Consider the following 27959-nt stretch of genomic DNA (forward strand, 5'->3'; position numbering starts at 1 on the left):
ATTGGTGCAGATATATCATGTGACTACGGACTCCTGAGAGAGGCGGGATACTAGTAGCAGCTGATAGGTGCCTATATAACATGTGACTACGGACTCCTGAGAGAGGCGGGATACTAGTAGCAGCTGATTGGTGCCTATATAACATGTGACTACGGACTCCTGAGAGAGGCGGGATACTAGTAACAGCTGATTGGTGGTTATATAACATGTGACTACGGACTCCTGAGAGAGGCGGGATACTAGTAGCAGCTGATTGGTGCAGATATAACATCTGACTACGGACTCCTGAGAGAGGCGGGATACTAGTAGCAGCTGATTGGTTATATAACATGTGACTACGGACTCCTGAGAGAGGCGGGATACTAGTAGCAGCTGATTGGTGCCTATATAACATGTGACTACGGACTCCTGAGAGAGGCGGGATACTAGTAGCAGCTGATTGGTGCAGATATAACATGTGACTACGGACTCCTGAGAGAGGCGGGATACTAGTAGCAGCTGATTGGTGCTTATATAACATGTGACTACGGACTCCTGAGAGAGGCGGGATACTAGTAGCAGCTGATTGGTGCCTGTATAACATGTGACTACGGACTCCTGAGAGAGGCGGGATACTAGTAGCAGCTGATTGGTGCCTATATAACATGTGACTACGGACTCCTGAGAGAGGCGGGATACTAGTAGCAGCTGATTGGTGCGTATATAACATGTGACTACGGACTCCTGAGAGAGGCGGGATACTAGTAGCAGCTGATTGGTGCGTATATAACATGTGACTACGGACTCCTGAGAGAGGCGGGATACTAGTAGCAGCTGATTGGTGCCTATATAACATGTGACTACGGACTCCTGAGAGAGGCGGGATACTAGTAGCAGCTGATTGGTGCAGATATAACATGTGACTACGGACTCCTGAGAGAGACAGGATACTAGTAGCAGCTGATTGGTGCCTATATAACATGTGACTACGGACTCCTGAGAGAGGCGGGATACAAGTAGCAGCTGATTGGTGCCTATATAACATGTGACTACGGACTCCTGAGAGAGGCAGGATACTAGTAGCAGCTGATTGGTGTGTATATAACATGTGACTACGGACTCCTGAGAGAGGCGGGATACTAGTAGCAGCTGATTGGTGCCTATATAACATGTGACTACGGACTCCTGAGTGAGGCGGGATACTAGTAGCAGCTGATTGGTGCAGATATAACATGTGACTACGGACTCCTGAGAGAGGCGGGATACTAGTAGCAGCTGATTGGTGCCTATATAACATGTGAGTACGGACGCCTGAGAGAGGCTGGATACTAGTAGCAGCTGATTGGTGGTTATATAACATGTGACTACGGACTCCTGAGAGAGGCGGGATACTAGTAGCAGCTGATTGGTGGGTATATAACATGTGACTACGGACTCCTGATAGAGGCGGGATACTAGTAGCAGCTGATTGGTTATATAACATGTGACTACGGACTCCTGAGAGAGGCGGGATACTAGTAGCAGCTGATTGGTGCCTGTATAACATGTGACTACGGACTCCTGAGAGAGGCGGGATACTAGTAGCAGCTGATTGGTGCAGATATAACATGTGACTACGGACTCCTGAGAGAGGCGGGATACTAGTAGCAGCTGATTGGTGCGTATATAACATGTGACTACGGACTCCTGAGAGAGGCGGGATACTAGTAGCAGCTGATTGGTGCCTATATAACATGTGACTACGGACTCCTGAGGGAGGCGGGATACTAGTAGCAGCTGATTGGTGCCTATATAACATGTGACTACGGACTCCTGAGAGAGACGGGATACTAGTAGCAGCTGATTGGTGCCTATATAACATGTGAGTACGGACGCCTGAGAGAGGCTGGATACTAGTAGCAGCTGATTGGTGCCTGTATAACATGTGACTACGGACTCCTGAGAGAGGCGGGATACTAGTAGCAGCTGATTGGTGCCTGTATAACATGTGAGTACGGACTCCTGAGAGAGGCGGGATACTAGTAGCAGCTGATTGGTGCCTGTATAACATGTGACTACGGACTCCTGAGAGAGGCGGGATACTATTAGCAGCTGATTGGTGCCTGTATAACATGTGACTACGGACTCCTGAGAGAGGCGGGATTCTAGTAGCAGCTGATTGGTGCCTATATAACATGTGACTACGGACGCCTGAGAGAGGCGGGATACTAGTAGCAGCTGATTGGTGGTTATATAACATGTGACTACGGACTCCTGAGAGAGGCGGGATACTAGTAGCAGCTGATTGGTGCGTATATAACATGTGACTACGGACTCCTGAGAGAGGCGGGATACTAGTAGCAGCTGATTGGTGCCTATATAACATGTGACTACGGACTCCTGAGAGAGGCGGGATACTAGTAGCAGCTGATTGGTGTGTATATAACATGTGACTACGGACTCCTGAGAGAGGCTGCATACTAGTAGCAGCTGATTGGTGCCTATATTACATGTGAGTACGGACGCCTGAGAGAGGCGGGATACTAGTAGCAGCTGATTGGTGGGTATATAACATGTGACTACGGACTCCTGATAGAGGCGGGATACTAGTAGCAGCTGATTGGTGGTTATATAACATGTGACTACGGACTCCTGAGAGAGGCGGGATACTAGTAGCAGCTGATTGGTGGGTATATAACATGTGACTACGGACTCCTGATAGAGGCGGGATACTAGTAGCCTCTGATTGGTGCCTATATAACATGTGACTACGGACTCCTGAGAGAGGCAGGATACTAGTAGCCTCTGATTGGTGCGTATATAACATGTGACTACGGACTCCTGAGAGAGGCGGGATACTAGTAGCAGCTGATTGGTGCAGATATAACATGTGACTACGGACTCCTGAGAGAGGCGGGATACTAGTAGCAGCTGATTGGTGCAGATATAACATGTGACTACGGACTCCTGAGAGAGGCAGGATACTAGTAGCAGCTGATTGGTGGTTATATAACATGTGACTACAGACTCCTGAGAGAGGCGGGATACTAGTAGCTGCTGATTGGTGCCTATATAACATGTGACTACGGACTACTGAGAGAGGCGGGATACTAGTAGCAGCTGATTGGTGGTTATATAACATGTGACTACAGACTCCTGAGAGAGGCGGGATACTAGTAGCTGCTGATTGGTGCCTATATAACATGTGACTACGGACTACTGAGAGAGGCGGGATACTAGTAGCAGCTGATTGGTGCCTATATAACATGTGACTACGGACTCCTGAGAGAGGCGGGATACTAGTAGCAGCTGATTGGTGGTTATATAACATGTGACTACGGACTCCTGAGAGAGGCGGGATACTAGTAACAGCTGATTGGTGCAGATATAACATGTGACTACGGACTCCTGAGAGAGGCGGGACACTAGTAACAGCTGATTGGTGGTTATATAACATGTGACTACGGACTCCTGAGAGAGGCGGGATACTAGTAGCAGCTGATTGGTGCCTATATAACATGTGACTACGGACTCCTGAGAGAGGCGGGATACTAGTAGCAGCTGATTGGTGCCTATATAACATGTGACTACGGACTCCTGAGAGAGGCGGGATACTAGTAACAGCTGATTGGTGCAGATATATCATGTGACTACGGACTCCTGAGAGAGGCGGGATACTAGTAGCAGCTGATAGGTGCCTATATAACATGTGACTACGGACTCCTGAGAGAGGCGGGATACTAGTAGCAGCTGATTGGTGCCTATATAACATGTGACTACGGACTCCTGAGAGAGGCGGGATACTAGTAACAGCTGATTGGTGGTTATATAACATGTGACTACGGACTCCTGAGAGAGGCGGGATACTAGTAGCAGCTGATTGGTGCAGATATAACATCTGACTACGGACTCCTGAGAGAGGCGGGATACTAGTAGCAGCTGATTGGTTATATAACATGTGACTACGGACTCCTGAGAGAGGCGGGATACTAGTAGCAGCTGATTGGTGCCTATATAACATGTGACTACGGACTCCTGAGAGAGGCGGGATACTAGTAGCAGCTGATTGGTGCAGATATAACATGTGACTACGGACTCCTGAGAGAGGCGGGATACTAGTAGCAGCTGATTGGTGCTTATATAACATGTGACTACGGACTCCTGAGAGAGGCGGGATACTAGTAGCAGCTGATTGGTGCCTGTATAACATGTGACTACGGACTCCTGAGAGAGGCGGGATACTAGTAGCAGCTGATTGGTGCCTATATAACATGTGACTACGGACTCCTGAGAGAGGCGGGATACTAGTAGGAGCTGATTGGTGCGTATATAACATGTGACTACGGACTCCTGAGAGAGGCGGGATACTAGTAGCAGCTGATTGGTGCGTATATAACATGTGACTACGGACTCCTGAGAGAGGCGGGATACTAGTAGCAGCTGATTGGTGCCTATATAACATGTGACTACGGACTCCTGAGAGAGGCGGGATACTAGTAGCAGCTGATTGGTGCGTATATAACATGTGACTACGGACTCCTGAGAGAGGCGGGATACTAGTAGCAGCTGATTGGTGCCTATATAACATGTGACTACGGACTCCTGAGAGAGGCGGGATACTAGTAGCAGCTGATTGGTGCAGATATAACATGTGACTACGGACTCCTGAGAGAGACAGGATACTAGTAGCAGCTGATTGGTGCCTATATAACATGTGACTACGGACTCCTGAGAGAGGCGGGATACAAGTAGCAGCTGATTGGTGCCTATATAACATGTGACTACGGACTCCTGAGAGAGGCAGGATACTAGTAGCAGCTGATTGGTGTGTATATAACATGTGACTACGGACTCCTGAGAGAGGCGGGATACTAGTAGCAGCTGATTGGTGCCTATATAACATGTGACTACGGACTCCTGAGTGAGGCGGGATACTAGTAGCAGCTGATTGGTGCAGATATAACATGTGACTACGGACTCCTGAGAGAGGCGGGATACTAGTAGCAGCTGATTGGTGCCTATATAACATGTGAGTACGGACGCCTGAGAGAGGCTGGATACTAGTAGCAGCTGATTGGTGGTTATATAACATGTGACTACGGACTCCTGAGAGAGGCGGGATACTAGTAGCAGCTGATTGGTGGGTATATAACATGTGACTACGGACTCCTGATAGAGGCGGGATACTAGTAGCAGCTGATTGGTTATATAACATGTGACTACGGACTCCTGAGAGAGGCGGGATACTAGTAGCAGCTGATTGGTGCCTGTATAACATGTGACTACGGACTCCTGAGAGAGGCGGGATACTAGTAGCAGCTGATTGGTGCAGATATAACATGTGACTACGGACTCCTGAGAGAGGCGGGATACTAGTAGCAGCTGATTGGTGCGTATATAACATGTGACTACGGACTCCTGAGAGAGGCGGGATACTAGTAGCAGCTGATTGGTGCCTATATAACATGTGACTACGGACTCCTGAGGGAGGCGGGATACTAGTAGCAGCTGATTGGTGCCTATATAACATGTGACTACGGACTCCTGAGAGAGACGGGATACTAGTAGCAGCTGATTGGTGCCTATATAACATGTGAGTACGGACGCCTGAGAGAGGCTGGATACTAGTAGCAGCTGATTGGTGCCTGTATAACATGTGACTACGGACTCCTGAGAGAGGCGGGATACTAGTAGCAGCTGATTGGTGCCTGTATAACATGTGAGTACGGACTCCTGAGAGAGGCGGGATACTAGTAGCAGCTGATTGGTGCCTGTATAACATGTGACTACGGACTCCTGAGAGAGGCGGGATACTATTAGCAGCTGATTGGTGCCTGTATAACATGTGACTACGGACTCCTGAGAGAGGCGGGATTCTAGTAGCAGCTGATTGGTGCCTATATAACATGTGACTACGGACGCCTGAGAGAGGCGGGATACTAGTAGCAGCTGATTGGTGGTTATATAACATGTGACTACGGACTCCTGAGAGAGGCGGGATACTAGTAGCAGCTGATTGGTGCGTATATAACATGTGACTACGGACTCCTGAGAGAGGCGGGATACTAGTAGCAGCTGATTGGTGCCTATATAACATGTGACTACGGACTCCTGAGAGAGGCGGGATACTAGTAGCAGCTGATTGGTGTGTATATAACATGTGACTACGGACTCCTGAGAGAGGCTGCATACTAGTAGCAGCTGATTGGTGCCTATATTACATGTGAGTACGGACGCCTGAGAGAGGCGGGATACTAGTAGCAGCTGATTGGTGGGTATATAACATGTGACTACGGACTCCTGATAGAGGCGGGATACTAGTAGCAGCTGATTGGTGGTTATATAACATGTGACTACGGACTCCTGAGAGAGGCGGGATACTAGTAGCAGCTGATTGGTGGGTATATAACATGTGACTACGGACTCCTGATAGAGGCGGGATACTAGTAGCCTCTGATTGGTGCGTATATAACATGTGACTACGGACTCCTGAGAGAGGCGGGATACTAGTAGCAGCTGATTGGTGCAGATATAACATGTGACTACGGACTCCTGAGAGAGGCGGGATACTAGTAGCAGCTGATTGGTGCAGATATAACATGTGACTACGGACTCCTGAGAGAGGCAGGATACTAGTAGCAGCTGATTGGTGGTTATATAACATGTGACTACAGACTCCTGAGAGAGGCGGGATACTAGTAGCTGCTGATTGGTGCCTATATAACATGTGACTACGGACTACTGAGAGAGGCGGGATACTAGTAGCAGCTGATTGGTGGTTATATAACATGTGACTACAGACTCCTGAGAGAGGCGGGATACTAGTAGCTGCTGATTGGTGCCTATATAACATGTGACTACGGACTACTGAGAGAGGCGGGATACTAGTAGCAGCTGATTGGTGCAGATATAACATGTGACTACGGACTCCTGAGAGAGGCGGGATACTAGTAGCAGCTGATTGGTGGTTATATAACATGTGACTACAGACTCCTGAGAGAGGCGGGATACTAGTAGCTGCTGATTGGTGCCTATATAACATGTGACTACGGACTACTGAGAGAGGCGGGATACTAGTAGCAGCTGATTGGTGCAGATATAACATGTGACTACGGACTCCTGAGAGAGGCGGGATACTAGTAGCAGCTGATTGGTGTGTATATAACATGTGACTACGGACTCCTGAGAGAGGCGGGATACTAGTAGCAGCTGATTGGTTTGGCTTTAGATTCGCCGAAATCTGAATTTTGGCTTTTTCTCAATATTAAATGAATGTTTTTTACTATTTAATGATTTGTATTTTGTTATCGGATAAAAGATTTCAGTTATGTCTAATAGAAAGAGAAAAAAGTTTTTTGTAGATAATGACTCTGCAGGATAATCCCCGGAGCGGTATAAAGGAGACGCCCCTGATGAAGCAGAGGTGGAACCCGGGTCAGGCACATGACTGGACACGTTCCGTTATACAATAAATTATTATTATGTATTAGAGCGCCATTAATTCCACGTCCATCCAGCCGGGGTTACACGAACATAAAAATACAGGAAACAAGAAAGGCGGGTCAGAGGGGGAGAGGACCCTGCGCAAGAGCTCACACTCTATCAATGCTGGGAATCTGTAAATATTTGCGGTGCGTTGGAGGCCACACCTGTAAACTAGTGATTGACTACGTCAGGAGACTCTCCATCTACTCTGGACCGCTCCAATCTGCTCCTGCTGAATCAGCGCAGCGCGGTTTTCTCAGTGTTTTTAAAAAAAACAATTCCGTTTGCAGCTTTAAGACCTCAGAGGCTCCTTCATCAGGCAGATTCCAAAGGGATAATGTGAGAAAAGGCACAAGACTTAAAAGATGTTCCAGACATTTGTACATGAGGTGAAACATCATAAACCTGCGCCTATTGTTGAAGGGCAGGCAATGGAAGCCATCCCATCTCAGGTATGCTGGACCCCCTGGCGGTTTATGGTAGACCGATGTCTGTATGGTCTTGTTCCCCAAATTCCATAAGTTCTGGCCTCACAACCTCGCCAACGTCTTGAAGGTTAAACCTAACCTGAGAGTCGGCCCCACGAGGCCAGAACCCAGTCAATGCCCTTCTGAAAGTCCATATTCAATATATCTAGGCCCATAGGGTTCAAATGGACGCCATCCTGTCTTTTTAAGGAATTACCACCACTCTCAATCTCCTGATGTCTAATGGAAAAACGCTGAGACTGCCGTATTCCGTTTTTTACGGCACCTCTCCAAGGCAAATGGTTTTTAGCCGCAGGCCAGGTAGATCTGGAAACTATTTCCGACCAAACCAGCGAAACGCCATTAACTAGGGCACAACATCTGGCTACATCTGCTTTTATGGTGTGTATAAATTGGACATTCTTCTGAGAGCCCAGGTCCTTTTCCCCGGCATGTACACTGAGAATGAAGGGGGAAGGACAGAGATTCCGTATGTGGGTGACTTCTGGGTAAATCTGGGACCAACGCAGTCCCCTGATGCCCCTCCATCTCACCTCTACTTGAGACACAGGGAATCCTAAGTTGTGGCCGTTTGCTGGCCCAGTACATGAAAGAATGTCCCACGATCCACACCAGAACCGGCGGGGTTCCTAAAATTGGATTGAAGATAGGATTTGTATCGGTTAGATTTCCAACCACCTAATTCTCTCTCTACTTCAGACAGACCGTATAGAAAAGGCGCGGTGGCAGCTCCTATCCGAAAAGAATGTGTAGTGAGCAGGCATTTGACAGCCCTGCCCGGGTACAACCGGCTGCCAGGATATAGGGAAAGAGCCGAGGCGGCCCGGTGAATAAGTAGTGAGCCTTTTGTTGGGGGTCTGATACTTCGATATTGACGGAGGTCGTGAACAAGGCAGTAGCCGCCTCCAATAGCCTATAACGGGACAATGCGGCCATTTCCCTGCTGGAATCAGAAAGTAGGAGGACATCATCTTTCTGTAAACCACCTTGTGAAGCGTTCCGTTGTGATCTTAATTCGCTAATGAGAAAAGCCCCAAAATACGAAACGGTAAATCCAGAACGAAAGAGGAGTGTTTCAGAAGAATCGGCGCACACCTGGGAGAGCGAGGAGTGGTTGATTCAGAATGGCAGTGGAAATTGGTCGGCGTTTGTCTGTTTTTGTGCTGGAGGATTTTTTCCAACCCGGAACAATTTTCTTAACCATGAAATGAAAATCTTCTGCCTCCCATTCCATTAACTGACACGGATAGGCTAGAGCGGCTGCCGCACTAGGGGCTCCATGAGACCGCAGGGCCTCCAATAGACCTAGAGTGGCGATGACTCTGCCATGATGATCCCGTATTCCCTGTTACTTGTTTGCGACATTGAGCCTTTGGAGCCAGGTACGGTAATAGGATCGGAAGGTGGTAGGAGCCATGGATTGCTTCACCAGAAGCACTGCAGTCTACAGAGCCGTACTGCGAAACGTGGTCATTTGGAAGCGGGACTGAGAGTCTGCAAAATCATTGCGTACCCCGGGAACATGTTCGGCCTTAAACCAGAGATTTAGCTCTAGGCAACGAAGGATAAAATGGGAGAGAGGGTGAGGTAGACCTATTCAGGACGTCTACCACGCTAATATTGTCTGTCTCGAATACTATGCGTCTATTTCTCATCTCCTCTCCCCAAACCTCGACCGCTGCAGCTATGGGATAGAGCTCCAGACATGTCCGATTACGGAGCAATGGTGACCCTTGCCTGTAGCAAACCATTTAACCTGAAAGTAGCCTCCCATTCCTGTGCTGCCCGCTGCAACTGTAAGGAATTCTAAAAGGGATATTTGGGATGTCAGGCTCCTGCCAGCAAGAGGCGCCAGTAAATTACATACTACATAGTATAGAAGGCCGAAAAAAGATCTCTGTCCATCCAGTTCGGCCTGTTATCCTGCAAGTCGATGCAGAGGAAGGCAAAAAAAAAAAAAACTGAGGTCGAAGGCGATTTTCCCCACTTAAGGGGAAAAAAAAATCCTTCCTGATTCCAATCAGGCATCAGAATAACTCCCTGGATCAACGGCCCCTCTCTAGTAGCCATAGCCTGTAATATACGACATCCATTGATTCGCCGCTGTCAAGTCTAGAACTTACCTCCTCATAGAAACTGATTAAATTAGTCTGACATGACCGATCCCTCATGAAGCCATGCTGATATGGCGGTATTTTCATTGAGATCCTCCAAGATAGCAGATGTTACACTTACCGGCCTATAGTTTCCAGGCTCTGTTTTTGGACCCTTTTTGAATATTGGCACCACATTTGCCATGCGCCAATCCTGTGGGACATTCCCGGTCAGTATAGAGTCCGCAAATATCAGAAATAAGGGTCTGGCTATGACATTACTTAATTCCCTTAGGGGATTTGTCTATTTTAATCTTTTTAAGTCGCTGATGTACTTCTTCCTGGGTCAGACAGGACACTTTTAATGGGGAATTTGCTTTTGCATTCTGCATTTCATCTGACAGTTTATTTTCCTCAGTGAATACATTGGAGAAAAAAATATTTAACAGCTTTGCTTTCTCCTCGTCGCTCTCTGCGACTCCCCCCTCATCACTCTATAGAGGGCCGACACCTTCAGATTTATACTTTTCACCATTTATATATTTGAAAAACATTTTAGGGTTAGTTTTGCTCTTTGGCGATTAATCTCTCGGTCTCTAGTTTGGCCGCTTTTATTTGTTTTTTTACATGGTCTATTTTTTTCCTTATAGTTTTTCAGTGCTTCCGTGCCACCCTCCTGTTTTAGTGTTTTATATGCTTTCTTTTTGTCATTTTTTGCTTTCTTTACAGTTCTGTTTATCCACATTGGTTTCTTCTTGTTCCTTAACCATTTATGCCTATAAGGTCGGTACCCCATTTACTTCATATGGGCCGAATCTAATTATTACCTTACCGTTACCCATGCATTGATTATAATATAGCGGGCCAACTCTATATGGGCTGACTTTAAATACTCTTTACCGCTATCCACATATTCAGTACAGCAGGCTGATAGTGCCTAAAAGACATCAGAACACTGGTGGATAAAGATCCCCTCCTATACTCTACAAGTTTATGTGTTCAAAGGGGAGTTATATGCATTCAGCGTGAACTTCTGTATTCAGCATAGATTGGATGTATTCAGCGTGAACTTCTGTATTCAGCATAGATTGGATGCATTCAGCGTGAACTTCTGTATTCAGCATAGATTGGATGTATTCAGCGTGAACTTCTGTATTCAGCATAGATTGGATGCATTCAGCGTGAACTTCTGTATTCAGCATAGATTGGATGCATTCAGCGGGAACTTCTGTATTCAGCATAGATTGGATGCATTCAGAGTGAACTTCTGTATTCAGCATAGATTGGATGTATTCAGCGTGAACTTCTGTATTCAGCATAGATTGGAAGCATTCAGCGTGAACTTCTGTATTCAGCATAGATTGGATGCATTCAGCGTGAACTTCTGTATTCAGCATAGATTGGATGTATTCAGCGTGAACTTCTGTATTCAGCATAGATTGGATGCATTCAGCATGAACTTCTGTATTCAGCATAGATTGGATGTATTCAGCGTGAACTTCTGTATTCAGCATAGATTGGAAGCATTCAGCGTGAACTTCTGTATTCAGCATAGATTGGAAGCATTCAGCGTGAACTTCTGTATTCAGCATAGATTGGATGCATTCAGCCTGAACTTCTGTATTCAGCATAGATTGGATGCATTCAGCGTGAACTTCTGTATTCAGCATAGATTGGATGTATTCAGCGTGAACTTCTGTATTCAGCATAGATTGGATGCATTCAGCATGAACTTCTGTATTCAGCATAGATTGGATGTATTCAGCGTGAACTTCTGTATTCAGCATAGATTGGAAGCATTCAGCGTGAACTTCTGTATTCAGCATAGATTGGATGTATTCAGCGGGAACTTCTGTATTCAGCATAGATTGGATGCATTCAGCGTGAACTTCTGTATTCAGCATAGATTGGATGTATTCAGCGTGAACTTCTGTATTCAGCATAGATTGGATGCATTCGGCGTAAACTTCTGTATTCAGCATAGATTGGATGCATTCGGCGTGAACTTCTGTATTCAGCATAGATTGGATGCATTCGGCGTGAACTTCTGTATTCAGCATAGATTGGATGTATTCAGCGTGAACTTCTGTATTCAGCATAGATTGGATGTATTCAGCGTGAACTTCTGTATTCAGCATAGATTGGATGCATTCAGCGTGAATTTCTGTATTCAGCATAGATTGGAAGCATTCAGCGTGAACTTCTGTATTCAGCATAGATTGGATGTATTCAGCGTGAACTTCTGTATTCAGCATAGATTGGATGTATTCAGCGTGAACTTCTGTATTCAGCATAGATTGGATGCATTCAGCGTGAACTTCTGTATTCAGCATAGATTGGATGCATTCAGCGGGAACTTCTGTATTCAGCATAGATTGGATGCATTCAGCGGGAACTTCTGTATTCAGCATAGATTGGATGCATTCAGCGTGAACTTCTGTATTCAGCATAGATTGGATGTATTCAGCGTGAACTTCTGTATTCAGCATAGATTGGATGTATTCGGCGTGAACTTCTGTATCTAAATTTATGTATTCAGCAAAAACCTGATATATTCAGTAAACACCTGATGTACGCAGCCGATTAATACGGAAAAAAAACTTTTTTTTTTTCTCTGCAAAAGCAGTTTATCAGCAGGATTTTCTGATTTATATTTATGACATTTAGTTTTTTAATCATATATTTTTTATCTTATCTTTTCTATCTTTATGCATTCTGTCTGCATCTCTCTCCGTGAGTACTGAGCTTTATTAAAAGTTATACCCTTACAGAATCCTTATAGATCACGGATGGCGATAAAGACGGGGACACCATTTTCTCTTTATTTTTAGTGTTTCAATAGTTCGGTCATTTTTATCTGAATAAGTTAATATTTTCCTACTTTGATAAAACACCAGATATCTGAGTGCCTTCCTTTCTATATAATTCACAGTTGTAATGATGGTTCTGCTGAGCACATGCCTCATTAGTTGTAAGGTTGGTTCTGCTGGGCGCCGTTTTGTCCACACATAGCAGTCTAGTTGAGAATTTTATATATTTAGTTCTTTATTTGGCATTAATGGCAGCCAAGCTCATCCCAGAGTAGGGTTGCACCGGGTATTGAATTATCGATACCCAATCCATACTTTTGTACCAATATTGATTCGATACCGGGATTTGCCTTTTACCGATACTAGGCTGCGCTACTGCAGGGAGGAGGGGAGGGTCTATGGCCACCAATGAGGGGGAGGGGCTGTGACCACTGCACCATCAATGAAGAGAACGCGCCCATTAATTCAAATACAGGAGGCGGGTGCGGCACCTGAAGGGTTAACTGCCGCTGATCACAGCTCCCTGTCATAGAGGCCGGGTGATGGCTATGTGATTCTGCCGCCGCACACGCCTCCTGTATCTGTGTTAAACGTTAGTTATCTTCATTGGTGACGCCCCCCAGTATTAAATCATTGGTGACAGTGTCCTCAAGGTCCCATCCCCCTCGGTGGCAGTTCTGATCGGAGCCCCAGCAGTGTAATCGCGGGGCTCCGATCGGTTACCATTTCAGCCAGGGCGCTACTGAAGCCGTCCATGGTCCGCTCCCTGCTGCTGTGTGCACTGTGCCCAGGGCAGCAGGGACCGTGTGAAGTCCTATTCACCCTGATAGAGATCTATCAGACTCTACTGAAGCCGTCCATGGTCCGCTCCCTGCTGCTGTGTGCACTGTGCCCAGGGCAGCAGGGACCGTGTGAAGTCCTATTCACCCTGATAGATCTCTATCAGACACTACTGAAGCCGTCCATGGTCCGCTCCCTGCTGCTATGTGCACTGTGCCCAGGGCAGCAGGGACCGTGTGAGGTCCTATTCACCCTAATAGAGATCTATCAGACTCTACTGAAGCCGTCCATGGTCCGCTCCCTGCTGCTGTGTGCACTGTGCCCAGGGCAGCAGGGACCGTGTGAAGTCCTATTCACCCTGATAGATCTCTATCAGACACTACTGAAGCCGTCCATGGTCCGCTCCCTGCTGCTGTGTGCACTGTGCCCAGGGCAGCAGGGACCGTGTGAAGTCCTATTCACCCTGATAGAGATCTATCAGACTCTACTGAAGCCGTCCATGGTCCGCTCCCTGCTGCTGTGTGCACTGTGCCCAGGGCAGCAGGGACCGTGTGAAGTCCTATTCACCATAATAGAGATCTATCAGACTCTACTGAAGCCGTCCATGGTCCGCTCCCTGCTGCTGTGTGCACTGTGCCCAGGGCAGCAGGGACCGTGTGAGGTCCTATTCACCCTAATAGAGATCTATCAGACTCTACTGAAGCCGTCCATGGTCCGCTCCCTGCTGCTGTGTGCACTGTGCCCAGGGCAGCAGGGACCGTGTGAGGTCCTATTCACCCTAATAGAGATCTATCAGACTCTACTGAAGCCGTCCATGGTCCGCTCCCTGCTGCTGTGTGCACTGTGCCCAGGGCAGCAGGGACCGTGTGAGGTCCTATTCACCCTAATAGAGATCTATCAGACTCTACTGAAGCCGTCCATGGTCCGCTCCCTGCTGCTGTGTGCACTGTGCCCAGGGCAGCAGGGACCGTGTGAAGTCCTATTCACCCTGATAGAGATCTATCAGACTCTACTGAAGCCGTCCATGGTCCGCTCCCTGCTGCTGTGTGCACTGTGCCCAGGGCAGCAGGGACCGTGTGAAGTCCTATTCACCCTGATAGAGATCTATCAGACTCTACTGAAGCCGTCCATGGTCCGCTCCCTGCTGCTGTGTGCACTGTGCCCAGGGCAGCAGGGACCGTGTGAGGTCCTATTCACCCTGATAGATCTCTATCAGACACTACTGAAGCCGTCCATGGTCCGCTCCCTGCTGCTGTGTGCACTGTGCCCAGGGCAGCAGGGACCGTGTGAGGTCCTATTCACCCTAATAGAGATCTATCAGACTCTACTGAAGCCGTCCATGGTCCGCTCCCTGCTGTTGTGTGTACTGTGCCCAGGGCAGCAGGGACCGTGTGAAGTCCTATTCACCCTGATAGATCTCTATCAGACACTACTGAAGCCGTCCATGGTCCGCTCCCTGCTGCTGTGTGCACTGTGCCCAGGGCAGCAGGGACCGTGTGAAGTCCTATTCACCCTGATAGAGATCTATCAGACTCTACTGAAGCCGTCCATGGTCCGCTCCCTGCTGCTGTGTGCACTGTGCCCAGGGCAGCAGGGACCGTGTGAAGTCCTATTCACCCTGATAGAGATCTATCAGACTCTACTGAAGCCGTCCATGGTCCGCTCCCTGCTGCTCTGTGCACTGTGCCCAGGGCAGCAGTGACCGTGTGAGGTCCTATTCACCCTAATAGAGATCTATCAGACTCTACTGAAGCCGTCCATGGTCCGCTCCCTGCTGCTGTGTGCACTGTGCCCAGGGCAGCAGGGACCGTGTGAAGTCCTATTCACCCTGATAGAGATCTATCAGACTCTACTGAAGCCGTCCATGGTCCGCTCCCTGCTGCTGTGTGCACTGTGCCCAGGGCAGCAGGGACCGTGTGAGGTCCTATTCACCCTGATAGAGATCTATCAGACTCTACTGAAGCCGTCCATGGTCCACTCCCTGCTGCTATGTGCACTGTGCCCAGGGCAGCAGGGACCGTGTGAGGTCCTATTCACCATAATAGAGATCTATCAGACTCTACTGAAGCCGTCCATGGTCCGCTCCCTGCTGCTGTGTGCACTGTGCCCAGGGCAGCAGGGACCGTGTGAAGTCCTATTCACCCTGATAGAGATCTATCAGACTCTACTGAAGCCGTCCATGGTCCGCTCCCTGCTGCTATGTGCACTGTGCCCAGGGCAGCAGGGACCGTGTGAGGTCCTATTCACCCTGATAGAGATCTATCAGACTCTACTGAAGCCGTCCATGGTCAGCTCCCTGCTGCTGTGTGCACTGTGCCCAGGGCAGCAGGGACCGTGTGAAGTCCTATTCACCCTGATAGAGATCTATCAGACTCTACTGAAGCCGTCCATGGTCCGCTCCCTGCTGCTGTGTGCACTGTGCCCAGGGCAGCAGGGACCGTGTGAAGTCCTATTCACCCTGATAGAGATCTATCAGACTCTACTGAAGCCGTCCATGGTCCGCTCCCTGCTGCTATGTGCACTGTGCCCAGGGCAGCAGGGACAGTGTGAAGTCCTATTCACCCTAATAGAGATCTATCAGACTCTACTGAAGCCGTCCATGGTCCGCTCCCTGCTGCTGTGTGCACTGTGCCCAGGGCAGCAGGGACCGTGTGAGGTCCTATTCACCCTGATAGAGCTCTATCAGACTCTACTGAAGCCGTCCATGGTCCGCTCCCTGCTGCTATGTGCACTGTGCCCAGGGCAGCAGGGACCGTGTGAGGTCCTATTCACCCTGATAGAGCTCTATCAGACTCTACTGAAGCCGTCCATGGTCCGCTCCCTGCTGCTGTGTGCACTGTGCCCAGGGCAGCAGGGACCGTGTGAGGTCCTATTCACCCTGATAGAGCTCTATCAGACTCTACTGAAGCCGTCCATGGTCCGCTCCCTGCTGCTATGTGCATTGTGCCCAGGGCAGCAGGGACCGTGTGAGGTCCTATTCACCCTGATAGAGATCTATCAGACTCTACTGAAGCCGTCCATGGTCCGCTCCCTGCTGCTGTGTGCACTGTGCCCAGGGCAGCAGTGACCGTGGGAAGTCCTATTCACCCTAATAGAGATCTATCAGACTCTACTGAAGCCGTCCATGGTCCGCTCCCTGCTGCTGTGTGCACTGTGCCCAGGGCAGCAGGGACCGTGTGAAGTCCTATTCACCATCATAGAGATCTATCAGAATCTACTGAAGCCGTCCATGGTCCGCTCCCTGCTGCTGTGTGCACTGTGCCCAGGGCAGCAGGGACCGTGTGAGGTCCTATTCACCCTGATAGAGATCTATCAGACTCTACTGAAGCCGTCCATGGTCCGCTCCCTGCTGCTGTGTGCACTGTGCCCAGGGCAGCAGGGACCGTGTGAAGTCCTATTCACCCTGATAGAGATCTATCAGACTCTACTGAAGCCGTCCATGGTCCGCTCCCTGCTGCTGTGTGCACTGTGCCCAGGGCAGCAGGGACCGTGTGAAGTCCTATTCACCCTGATAGAGATCTATCAGACTCTACTGAAGCCGTCCATGGTCCGCTCCCTGCTGCTATGTGCACTGTGCCCAGGGCAGCAGGGACCGTGTGAGGTCCTATTCACCCTGATAGAGATCTATCAGACTCTACTGAAGCCGTCCATGGTCCGCTCCCTGCTGCTTTGTGCACTGTGCCCAGGGCAGCAGGGACCGTGTGAAGTCCTATTCACCCTGATAGAGATCTATCAGACTCTACTGAAGCCGTCCATGGTCCGCTCCCTGCTGCTGTGTGCACTGTGCCCAGGGCAGCAGGGACCGTGTGAAGTCCTATTCACCCTAATAGAGATCTATCAGAATCTACTGAAGCCGTCCATGGTCCGCTCCCTGCTGCTGTGTGCACTGTGCCCAGGGCAGCAGGGACCGTGTGAAGTCCTATTCACCCTGATAGAGATCTATCAGACTCTACTGAAGCCGTCCATGGTCCGCTCCCTGCTGCTGTGTGCACTGTGCCCAGGGCAGCAGGGACCGTGTGAAGTCCTATTCACCCTAATAGAGATCTATCAGAATCTACTGAAGCCGTCCATGGTCCGCTCCCTGCTGCTGTGTGCACTGTGCCCAGGGCAGCAGGGACCGTGTGAGGTCCTATTCACCCTGATAGAGATCTATCAGACTCTACTGAAGCCGTCCATGGTCCGCTCCCTGCTGCTGTGTGCACTGTGCCCAGGGCAGCAGTGACCGTGTGAAGTCCTATTCACCCTGATAGAGATCTATCAGACTCTACTGAAGCCGTCCATGGTCCGCTCCCTGCTGCTGTGTGCACTGTGCCCAGGGCAGCAGGGACCGTGTGAAGTCCTATTCACCCTGATAGAGATCTATCAGACTCTACTGAAGCCGTCCATGGTCCGCTCCCTGCTGCTGTGTGCACTGTGCCCAGGGCAGCAGGGACCGTGTGAAGTCCTATTCACCCTGATAGAGATCTATCAGACTCTACTGAAGCCGTCCATGGTCCGCTCCCTGCTGCTATGTGCACTGTGCCCAGGGCAGCAGGGACCGTGTGAGGTCCTATTCACCCTGATAGAGATCTATCAGACTCTACTGAAGCCGTCCATGGTCCGCTCCCTGCTGCTGTGTGCACTGTGCCCAGGGCAGCAGGGACCGTGTGAAGTCCTATTCACCCTGATAGAGATTTATCACGATGAATAGGACAAGGGATTAAAAGATCCCAGGGGGCTAATGAGGATTTATTAAATAAAAAAGTCAAAACAAAAAGCACCTAAATATTAAGTATAAATCGCCCCTTTCCCAATTTTTCATATAAAATATATAAACAAGAAATAAATTAACATATTACATATTGCCACATGCAAAAAGTCTAAAAAAATTAAATATAAAAGAATAGCTCCTATGCGTTGAACGCCGTAACATGAAAAAATAAAATAAAAAATGTGCGATTCACCATTTTTTGGTCACCTTGTCTCCCCCCCCCTTCCCCCCCAAAAAAATAGGATCAGACTTTTCGATTATGAGTCAGACGTTCCATAAAATGCGGAATGCACGCGGCTTTTTGGGTGTTTTATTTTTTTCGCGTGGTATCGAGTATTGCAATACTTTTTTTATGGTATCGAAATCGAATCAAAATTTTGGTTTCGTGAAAACCCTAGTCCAGAGAGGGGTTCACCCAGCTTTCACTCTCCCTGCCTCTTCCTTCGCAACTGTCTCTGCCTTTGTCCCTTGTCCCTTTCTCAGCCTCAGATCTGCCCCCCACCTCCATCAGCCTCAGATCAGACCCTCCCCAGCCTTAGATCACACCCCCATCAGACCTCCCAACCTCAGATCTGCCCCCCACCTCCATCAGCCTCAGATCAGACCCTCATCAGACCCTCCCCAGCCTTAGATCACACCCCCATCAGACCTCCCAACCTCAGATCTGCCCCCCACCTCCATCAGCCTCAGATCAGACCCTCATCAGACCCTCCCCAGCCTTAGATCACACCCCCATCAGACCTCTCAACCTCTGATCTGCTTCCCACCTCCATCAGCCTCAGATCAGACCCTCATCAGACCCTCCCCAGACTTAGATCACACGCCCATCAGACCTCCCAACCTCAGATCAGCCCAACCCCGCCCCGGGCCTCAGATCACAACGTTCCTTCCTGACAATCGCCTGCTCGTCAGCGGAGGAGACACATTTACATGCAGCGATCTCCTCCGCAGTATGGGGGAGCAGTGATCACTAATGCCATTGGTTGTCTCCGTGCAGAATCATTATTGGCCAGCAGCAGATGTATGATCTGCCCGCCTGGTGTAATGCTGCCCTCGGTCCTTCTGTAACAATAAGCACAGTTTGCTTTCTTATCTTGATGCTTCACCTCATGTAGAAATGTCTGGAACATCTTTTCAGTCTTGTGCCTTTTCTCACATCATTCATTTGTAATCTGCAGCTTTCAGAGGCTCCTTCATCAGGCGCAGAGAATTGTCTTTGGTTACGTCACGTAGATTTCTCTGGCTGAACCTCGCTATTTGAACTATACATCATGTCAATGTGTACAATACTTAGATTGATGGGTAGATTGGTTTCTTCTGTCTCTGGATATTGGATGGACTATGGCTCCTTTTTCTGTGTTCTCATGTCCTTTATGTGTGATCCTTGTAGACAAAGTCCGGTGGAACGATGAGTAGACTCGGAAAACCCAAAGTCGTGTCAGCAAATGGTAAGAGCCTCTCATAAATCCTGTGTTTTATTCTGCTATTAGATTGTTTTTTTTTATTCTAAGGGTAATTTCACACTAGCGTTTTTTTCGATTCCGGCAGGCAGTTCCGTGTACAAACGGAAAGCTTTTTTTTCCGGATCCGTTAGACGGTTCCGGTGAAATACCAGATCCTTCTCATCCTATATCATCTGGAATAACCGATCCGGTATTTAATTTTTTTTAAAGATCAAAAGCCTGGCGCATGCGCAGACCGGAAAACCGGATCCGGCCATACGGCAATTTCCAGAACACTTGGTACCGGATCCAGCATTAAAGGGTTTCTGTCATCAGAAAAATGGGTATTAACCTGGCCGGGTAAATCTCGCGCCGTCCCGTTATGTATTCGGCGCAGGCGCAGTGAGGGAAGGACGTTCGCCGGCAGCCGGCTTCCACACTGTGACGTATTCAGCGCAGGCGCACTGACGAAGCCGGCTGTCGGCAAACGTCCTTCCCTCACTGCACCGAATACTGAACGGGGCGGCGCATGCGCGAGATTTTCCCGGCAGACAGGAGACCAACGCTGGCCTGGCCCTGTCAATCAAGTGTAGAAGGGCGTGGAAAGAGGTGAGCGAACGGAGCATCTAGGAGCAGGTGCAACGCCCCCCATGCTCCTACAGGCTCATTTGCATATTATAAAAGTTGTTTTTTCTAAATAACGGCGGCACATAGTGAGATGGCAATAATATAGTTATGTTCAGCTGACATTAGCACATCGCTAACGTCAGCCAGGTTAACACCCTTTAATACATCTCTATGGAAATTAATGCCGGATCCGGCAAGTGCGGTATTGTTCTGGGATTTTGGCCGGAAAAAATACCACAGCATGCTGCGGTATTTTGTCCTATCAAATACCGTACAAGGGGCGGAACGGAAGACATCCTGATGCCTGTTCAACAGATTGCTTTCCATTCAGAAAGCATAAGGACAAAACTGATGCGTTTTTTTTCCGGTATTGAGACCCTTTACCAGATTTCATGATAGATAATCAGTTCTCACCTCTCCCGTGTTCTCTCCTGTCCTTATACTATAAATTGTGATAAGCAGGGTGTTCTAGTGATCGTAATAAGTTCTCACCTCTACTGTGTTTTTCCCTGTCCTTATACTATAAATTGTGATAAGCAGGATGTTCTATTGATAATAGATAATCAGTTCTCACCTCTCCTGTGTTCTTCCCTGTCCTTATACTATAAACTGTGATAAGCAGGGTGTTCTATTGATAATAGATAATCAGTTCTCACCTCTCCTGTCCTTATACTATAAATTGTGATAAGCAGGGTGTTCTATTGATAATAGTTAATCAGTTCTCACCTCGATTGTGTTCTCTCCTGTCCTTATACAATTTACAGTGATCAGCAGGGTGTTATTATGGTCATAAATAATCAGTTCTCCCCTCCCCTGTGTTCTCTTCTGTCGTTATACCATAAACAGTGATAAGCAGGGTGTTCTAGTGATGATAATAATCAATCCTCACGTCTCCTCTGTTCTCCTGTCCTTATACTATAAACAGTGATATGCTGGGTGTTCTAGTGGTAATAGATAATCAGTTATCACCTCTTCTGTCCGTTATACAGTAAGCAGTGATAAGCAGGGTGTTCTAGTGATCATAATCGGTTCTCACCTCCCCTGTTTTCTCTCCTGTCCTTATACCATAAACAGTGATAAGCAGGGTGTTCTAGTGATAATAGGTAATCAGTTCTCACCTCTCCTGTTTTCTCCCCTGTCCTTATACAATTTACAGTGATAAGCAGGCTGTTCTAGTGGTGATAGATAATCAGTTCTCGCCTCTCCTGGGTTCTCCCTGTCCTTATACTATAAACAGTGATGAGCAGGGTGTTCTAGTGATTATAGGGTTTTCAGTTCTCACCTCTCCTGTCCCTTATATTGTAAGCAGTGATAAGCTAGGTATCCTAGTGATGATAATCCATTCTAACCTTTCCTGTTTTGTCTCCTGTCCTTATACAGTGAAGGAGTTTAAGCATGCATGGGATAGGCATAAGGCCATCCTTCATATAAGATAGACCCAGGAGCTATTCATAGTGTTCAGTATATTGGGCAGACAAGATGGGCCAAATGGTTCTTATCTGCCGACATATTCTATGTTTCTATACTATAAACGGTGATAAGCAGTGTGTTCTAGTGATAATAATCAGTTGTCACCTCTCCTGTGTTCTCTCCTACCCTTATACTATAAACAGTGATAAGCAGGGTGTTCTAGTGATGATAGATAATCAGTTCTCATCTCTCCTGGGTTCTCCTTGTCCTTATACTATAGACAGTGATAAGCAGGGTATTCTAGTGGTAATAGATAATCAGTTCTCACCTCTCCTGTCCTTATTCTATAAACAGTGATACACAGGATGTTCTAGTGATAATAGATAATCAGTTCTCACCTCTCCTGTCCTTATACTATAAGCAGTGATAAGCAGGGTATTCTAGTGATTTATAATCAGTCCTCACGTCTCCTCTGTTCTCCTGTCCTTATGCTATAAATGGTGATACGCTGGGTTCTCTAGTGGTAATAGATAATCAGTTCTCACCTCTCCTGTCCTTATACTATAAGCAGTGATAAGCAGGGTATTCTAGTGATTTATAATCAGTTCTCACCTCTCCTGTGTTCTCCTTGTCCTTATACTATAGACAGTGATAAGCAGGGTATTCTAGTGGTAATAGATAATCAGTTCTCACCTCTCCTATCCCTTATACTGTAAGCAGTGATAAGCAGGATGATCTAGTGCTTATAGTATAAGGACATGAGAGGTGAGAACTGATTATTATCACTAGAACATCCTGCGTATCTCTGTTTATAGTATGAGGACAGGAGAGGTGAGAACTGATTATCTATAAACAGTGATACGCAGGATGTTCTAGTGATAATAATCAGTTCTCACCTCTCCTGAGTTCTCCCCTGTCCTTATACTATAAACAGTGATGAGCAGGGTGTTCTAGTGATGATAGATATCAAAGGTCAGCGACTAAAAAGCTGTTTGATTATTTTCATCTAATTTCCATGTATTTAGGTGTACTGGAAAAAAAAATAGACGTCATAATTTGCCACAAAATGCTAAATTGTCTTCAAATTTATCACTTTTTTTAAATTTTTGGTATTTTTTTTATATTATGGGTTTTTAACCAAATTTAAAGTCCAAATTTCTGTTAATTAATTCACTTACGGTAAGTAAATTTAAGATATAAAATGCCCAAAAAACTTAAAGGGGTCGTCCGAGTTATGTAAAATAGAATATAGCACTGTAAATCTGATGTACTGAGCGCGCCCAAGCTCTCTTAAGCTGCTCCACATCTTGTCTCAGAATTTTGATCATTCAAATACAGAGGAATCCTATTCATCATCTCTCTAGAAACAAGTACAGCCCATCAGAAATTGTGAATGACTTTGGATGGCTGAGGTTTAAGCTGGATTCAAATTGGACATGGACTGATCATCCTTAGCCTGCTAGGAGCTGACCTCAGACCTTGAAATTCTTCAACTTTCTTCAACCTTCAGCTCCTGGTCGTTTCTGCTTCAATTATCCCATTAAAATCCCTTGGGATTCTAAAGAAAACAAGACGAGGAAAGAGAGGAAAACGAGCAGGCACTCATAATGGTGTTACAAAGGCAAAGCAGTCTTCATATATCACCAAAACAACATCAATTACAGCTATATCCGTAAAGGACCCAGACCTCTCGAACACTCTATAATGCAGGCCCCAGCCGGCTAGGAACACAGGCTTCAAAGTTAAGGCAATCTACATTAAAGCAGTACTCTGCAATGCCAGATCTATTAACAACAAAATCGCTGTTATTCACGACCTAATAGAATCCTCAGATCTAGATTTAATTACGGAGACGTGGCTGGATCAGAACTCGGGACCCACTCTGGAAGCTGCTGTGCCAGCCAACTACTCGGTGTTACACTGCGAGAGGCAAGACCGCAAGGGAGGAGGAGTAGCTCTGTGCTTCAGATCCAGTTTGAACATTAAACCCCTCGCAGTAACCCCCACCCACTCTTTTGAATGTCTGGCAGCCCAACTTTCAGCCGAGAGAAACATAAACATACTGCTTGTCTACCGGCCGCCTGGTGATGGCTCAGCCTTTCTTAAGGATTAACAGAACTTGTATCTTGCATAACACTGAAACACTCTAGGTAGATAATTCTAGGAGACTGTAATGCATTGGTGGATACACATTCCTCTCAGTTAGGAAGAGAGCTACTTCTTTCTATGAATGAACTGGGCTTCTCTCAAGCCATCAACCTTCCCATCCACAAAAAAGGCCACACTTTGGACCTCATATTCCATTCAGAACTTTTAATATCCAATGTGGAAATTGACCGTTAGGAACATATTGAGGAAATGGAAGACCACGGGCTCAGTTCAAGTTAAGGCTCGAAGTGGCAGACCAAGAAAAATCTCGGATAGACAGAAGCGACGAATGGTGAGAACAGTCTGAGTCAACCCACAGACCAGCACCAAAGACCTACAACATCATCTTGCTGCAGATGGAGTCACTGTGCATCGTTCAACCATTCGGAGCACTTTATACAAGGAGATGCTGGATGCGAGAGTGATGCAGAGGAAGCCTTTTCTCCACTTGAGGTGGGCTAAAGCACATTTGGACAAGCCAGCTTCATTTTGGAATAAGGTGCTGTGGACTGATGAAACTAAAATTTAGTTATTTGGCCATAACAAGGGGCGTTATGCATGGAGGAAAAAGAACACAGCATTCCAAGAAAAACACCTGCTACCTACAGTAAAATATGGTGGTGGTTCCATCATGCTGTGGGGCTGTGGGGCCAGTGCAGGGACTGGGAATCTTGTCAAAGTTGAGGGACGCATGGATTCCACTCAGTATCAGTAGATTCTGGAGACCAATGTCCAGGAATCAGTGACAAAGCTGAAGCTGCGCCGGGGCTGGATCTTTCAACAAGACAACGACCCTAAACACTGCTCAAAATCCACTAAGGCATTTATGCAGAGGAACAAGTACAACGTTCTAGAATGGCCATCTCAGTCCCCAGAACTGAAGATAAAGAGCTGTCCATGCTCGGAAGCCATCAAACCTGAATGAACTAAAGATGTTTTGTAAAGAGGAATGGTCCAAAATACCTTCAACCAGAATCCAGACTCTCATTGGAACCTACAGGAAGCGTTTAGAGGCTGTGATTTCTGCAAAAGGAGGATCTACTAAATATTGATTTCATTTCTTTTTTGTGGTGCCCAAATGTATGCACCGGCCTAATTCTGTATAAACAGTTCTAGCACTTTCTGTAAATCCAATAAACTTCATTTCACTTCTCAGATATCACTGTGTGTGTCTCCTATATGATATATTTATCTGACATTTTTTATCGTAACAACCAACGATTTATACAGGAAAATCATGACTATTAACAAGGTTGCCCAAACTTTCGCATCCCACTGTATACATAAGCTAAGCAAGTTTTAGGGGAAAAAAAATGTATTTCCTAATTTCCCTAGTTCTCTTCTTGACCCTTTGTTGTTATTTGCAGGTAAACAATCACTGCCCCTCCCCCCCTGCAAAGGGGGTGAATACAAGTGCTGCTCTGAGTGACATGTCTGACTACTAGGATACTCAGCAGCATGCTGTATGTGTAAGCCTCAGCCCTGAGTCTGTGCTTCTAATGGTAGAAGGGGTTAATCTTTCCTGAAGAATCCAGTGGGAGGGAGACACAGGGCAGATAGCAGCAGCTCCGGTCAGTGCAGTGGCCAGCACTGTGACATCTCGTGTACAGACACAGAGCTGCTCTCTTCTGCAGTCCACACTTGTGCACTAATCATCTTCAGGTTCTTGGTTCTAGGCTGTTCACACTTTTTCACCGCAGTTCATGTTAGCTCGTCATTCTTCAACCGTTATGTTATGGCTCCGCGAAAGTGTATTAATTCGCCAGACAGTTTCTGTTTCATCTGTGGTGAATATACAGAGTTGAAGCAGCAGCAGAATATTACAGACTTTGTGAAAAAAGTATATTTCGCATACTTTGGAAAAAAAAATTGGAGATCAAGATAAAGTTTGGGCGCCTCATAAAGTGTGCAAACGGTGTGTTGAGGACCTCCAAAACTGGTTCAAGGGTAATAAAAAATCTTTCCGTTATGGGTTTTCTATGGTTTGGCGAGAGCAAAAGAACCATAGTGACAACTGTTACTTTTGTTCATGCGATCTGAAAGGGTTTAATTCCAAATGGAAGCATTCCATTTCATACCCAAATCTTCACTCAGCAATTCGTCCCATCCCTCATGGCACAGATATACCAGTACCCAAGCCCCCTGCTACCTTGGTAGAGATACCTAGCTCCGATGAAGGGGAAGTCATACCTGAATCAGATGATGAATCAAGTTCTGACTTTGAAGATGCTTCAAGACCAAAATTGTTTTCTCAGGAGGAGATGAATGATTTGGTAAGAGACTTGAATCTTCCCAAAGATGTCGCTGAGTTACTCGGATCAAGGCTTAATAGCAGGAATTTATTGTTGCCAGGAGTGTCATCTTCATGGTTCAGTCATCGTGAAAAGGAGTTCGTTCCTTACTTCGCCCAGGAAGACAAGTTGGTTTATTGCATCGATGTAGAAGGTCTGATGGGTCAATTTCAAATCCAATATGATTCAGAGCAAGAATCTTTTTATAGATTCTTCAAAAAGAAGTCTCAAAGCAGTTTTACTCCACAACAGTGTTTTTTACCCTTCCATACCTGTAGGTCATTCCTTACACTTGAAGAAAACCTATGAGAACTGGTTCTTCGTAAACTTAAATATGAAGACTGTGGTTGGCAAGTGTGTGAGGACTTGAAGGTCTTGTGCATGCTGCTCAGGCAACAAGCTGGGTATACCAAATACCTTTGTTTTCTGTGTCTATGGGACAGTCGAGACCTACAAAATCACTGGACCAAGAAGAGCTGGCAGCCGAGGGTGCTAACAGTCGGTGAAAAAAATGTCCTCCGAGAAACTTTGGTACCTTCCCATAAAGTTCTTCTACCACCTCTCTGCATAAAATTGGGATTAATGAAGCAATTCATAAAATCACTTCCAAGAGATGGAGAATGCTTCAAAAACTTGGTCACCAAGTTTCCAGGCCTGTAGGAGGCTAAATTGAAGGAAGGTGTGTTCGTCGGACCAGACATTAAAAGGCCTATAGTTGATCAAGAGTTTGTCAATACCATGACGGATCCTCGAAAAAAAGAGGGTGGATTACATTTAAAGAAGTTGTGCAGACATTTTTAGGCAATAACAAAGATCCTCAATACAAAAAGATCATCGGACAAATGGTGAAAGCATTAGGTGGCCTGATGAGTTTGAAAGTGCATTTCCTCCAGTCCCACCTTGACTACTTTCCTAAAAATTTGGGAGCTGTGAGTGAGGAACAAGGTGAACGATTCCACCAAGACATAGTGCTCCAGAAAAATTCCTAGTATCCATTGGCTCCTGAACTGAAAAATTTAGGAGCCAAATTAAATTTTTAGTCGCCAAATCAAAACAGAATCAAAATTTTGGTATCGTGACAACGCTACGCCGACCAAAGTTTTGATTCGCTTTCGTCACCATAAAAAAGTATTGCGATACTCAATACCGTGCAAAAAAAATAAACACCAAAAAAAGCCGCGTGCATTTCGCATTTTATGAAACGTTCGGCCCATAATAGAACAGTCCTATCCTATCCATATGTTTATTATACTGGGGGGGCCGCACTCAATGTTTATTATACTGGGGGGGCCGCACTCAATGTTTATTATACTGGAGGGGCCGCACTCAATGTTTATTATACTGGGGGGGCCGCACTCAATGTTTATTATACTGGGGGGGGGCCGCACTCAATGTTTATTATACTGGGGTGTTGGGGAGGGGGGGGCGCACTCAATGTTTATTATACTGGGGTGGGCCGCACTCAATGTTTATTATACTGGGGTGTTGGGCCGCACTCAATGTTTATTATACTGGGGGGGGGGCCGCACTCAATGTTTATTATACTGGGGTGTTGGGGAGGGGGGGGCGCACTCAATGTTTATTAAACTGGGTGGGGCCGCACTCAATGTTTATTATATTGGGGTGTTGGGCCGCACTCAATGTTTATTATACTGGGGGGAAGGCCGCACTCAATGT

At 46.9% G+C, this 27959-nt stretch overlaps 1 protein-coding gene across 1 annotated transcript in view; it reads left to right on the forward strand.

Moving 5' to 3' along the window:
- Window positions 1–27959, forward strand: part of LOC121001571 (zinc finger protein 260-like) — a 79343-nt gene that overhangs the window by 39137 nt on the left and 12247 nt on the right. Inside the window, exon 8 of the mRNA XM_040432716.1 lies at window positions 19755–19812. Within this exon, the coding sequence (XP_040288650.1) occupies window positions 19755–19812 (58 nt within the window). The remainder of the gene's footprint in view (window positions 1–19754; window positions 19813–27959) is intronic.

This window comes from Bufo bufo, chromosome 5 (genome assembly GCF_905171765.1).
Source record: "Bufo bufo chromosome 5, aBufBuf1.1, whole genome shotgun sequence".
NCBI lineage: Eukaryota > Metazoa > Chordata > Amphibia > Anura > Bufonidae > Bufo > Bufo bufo.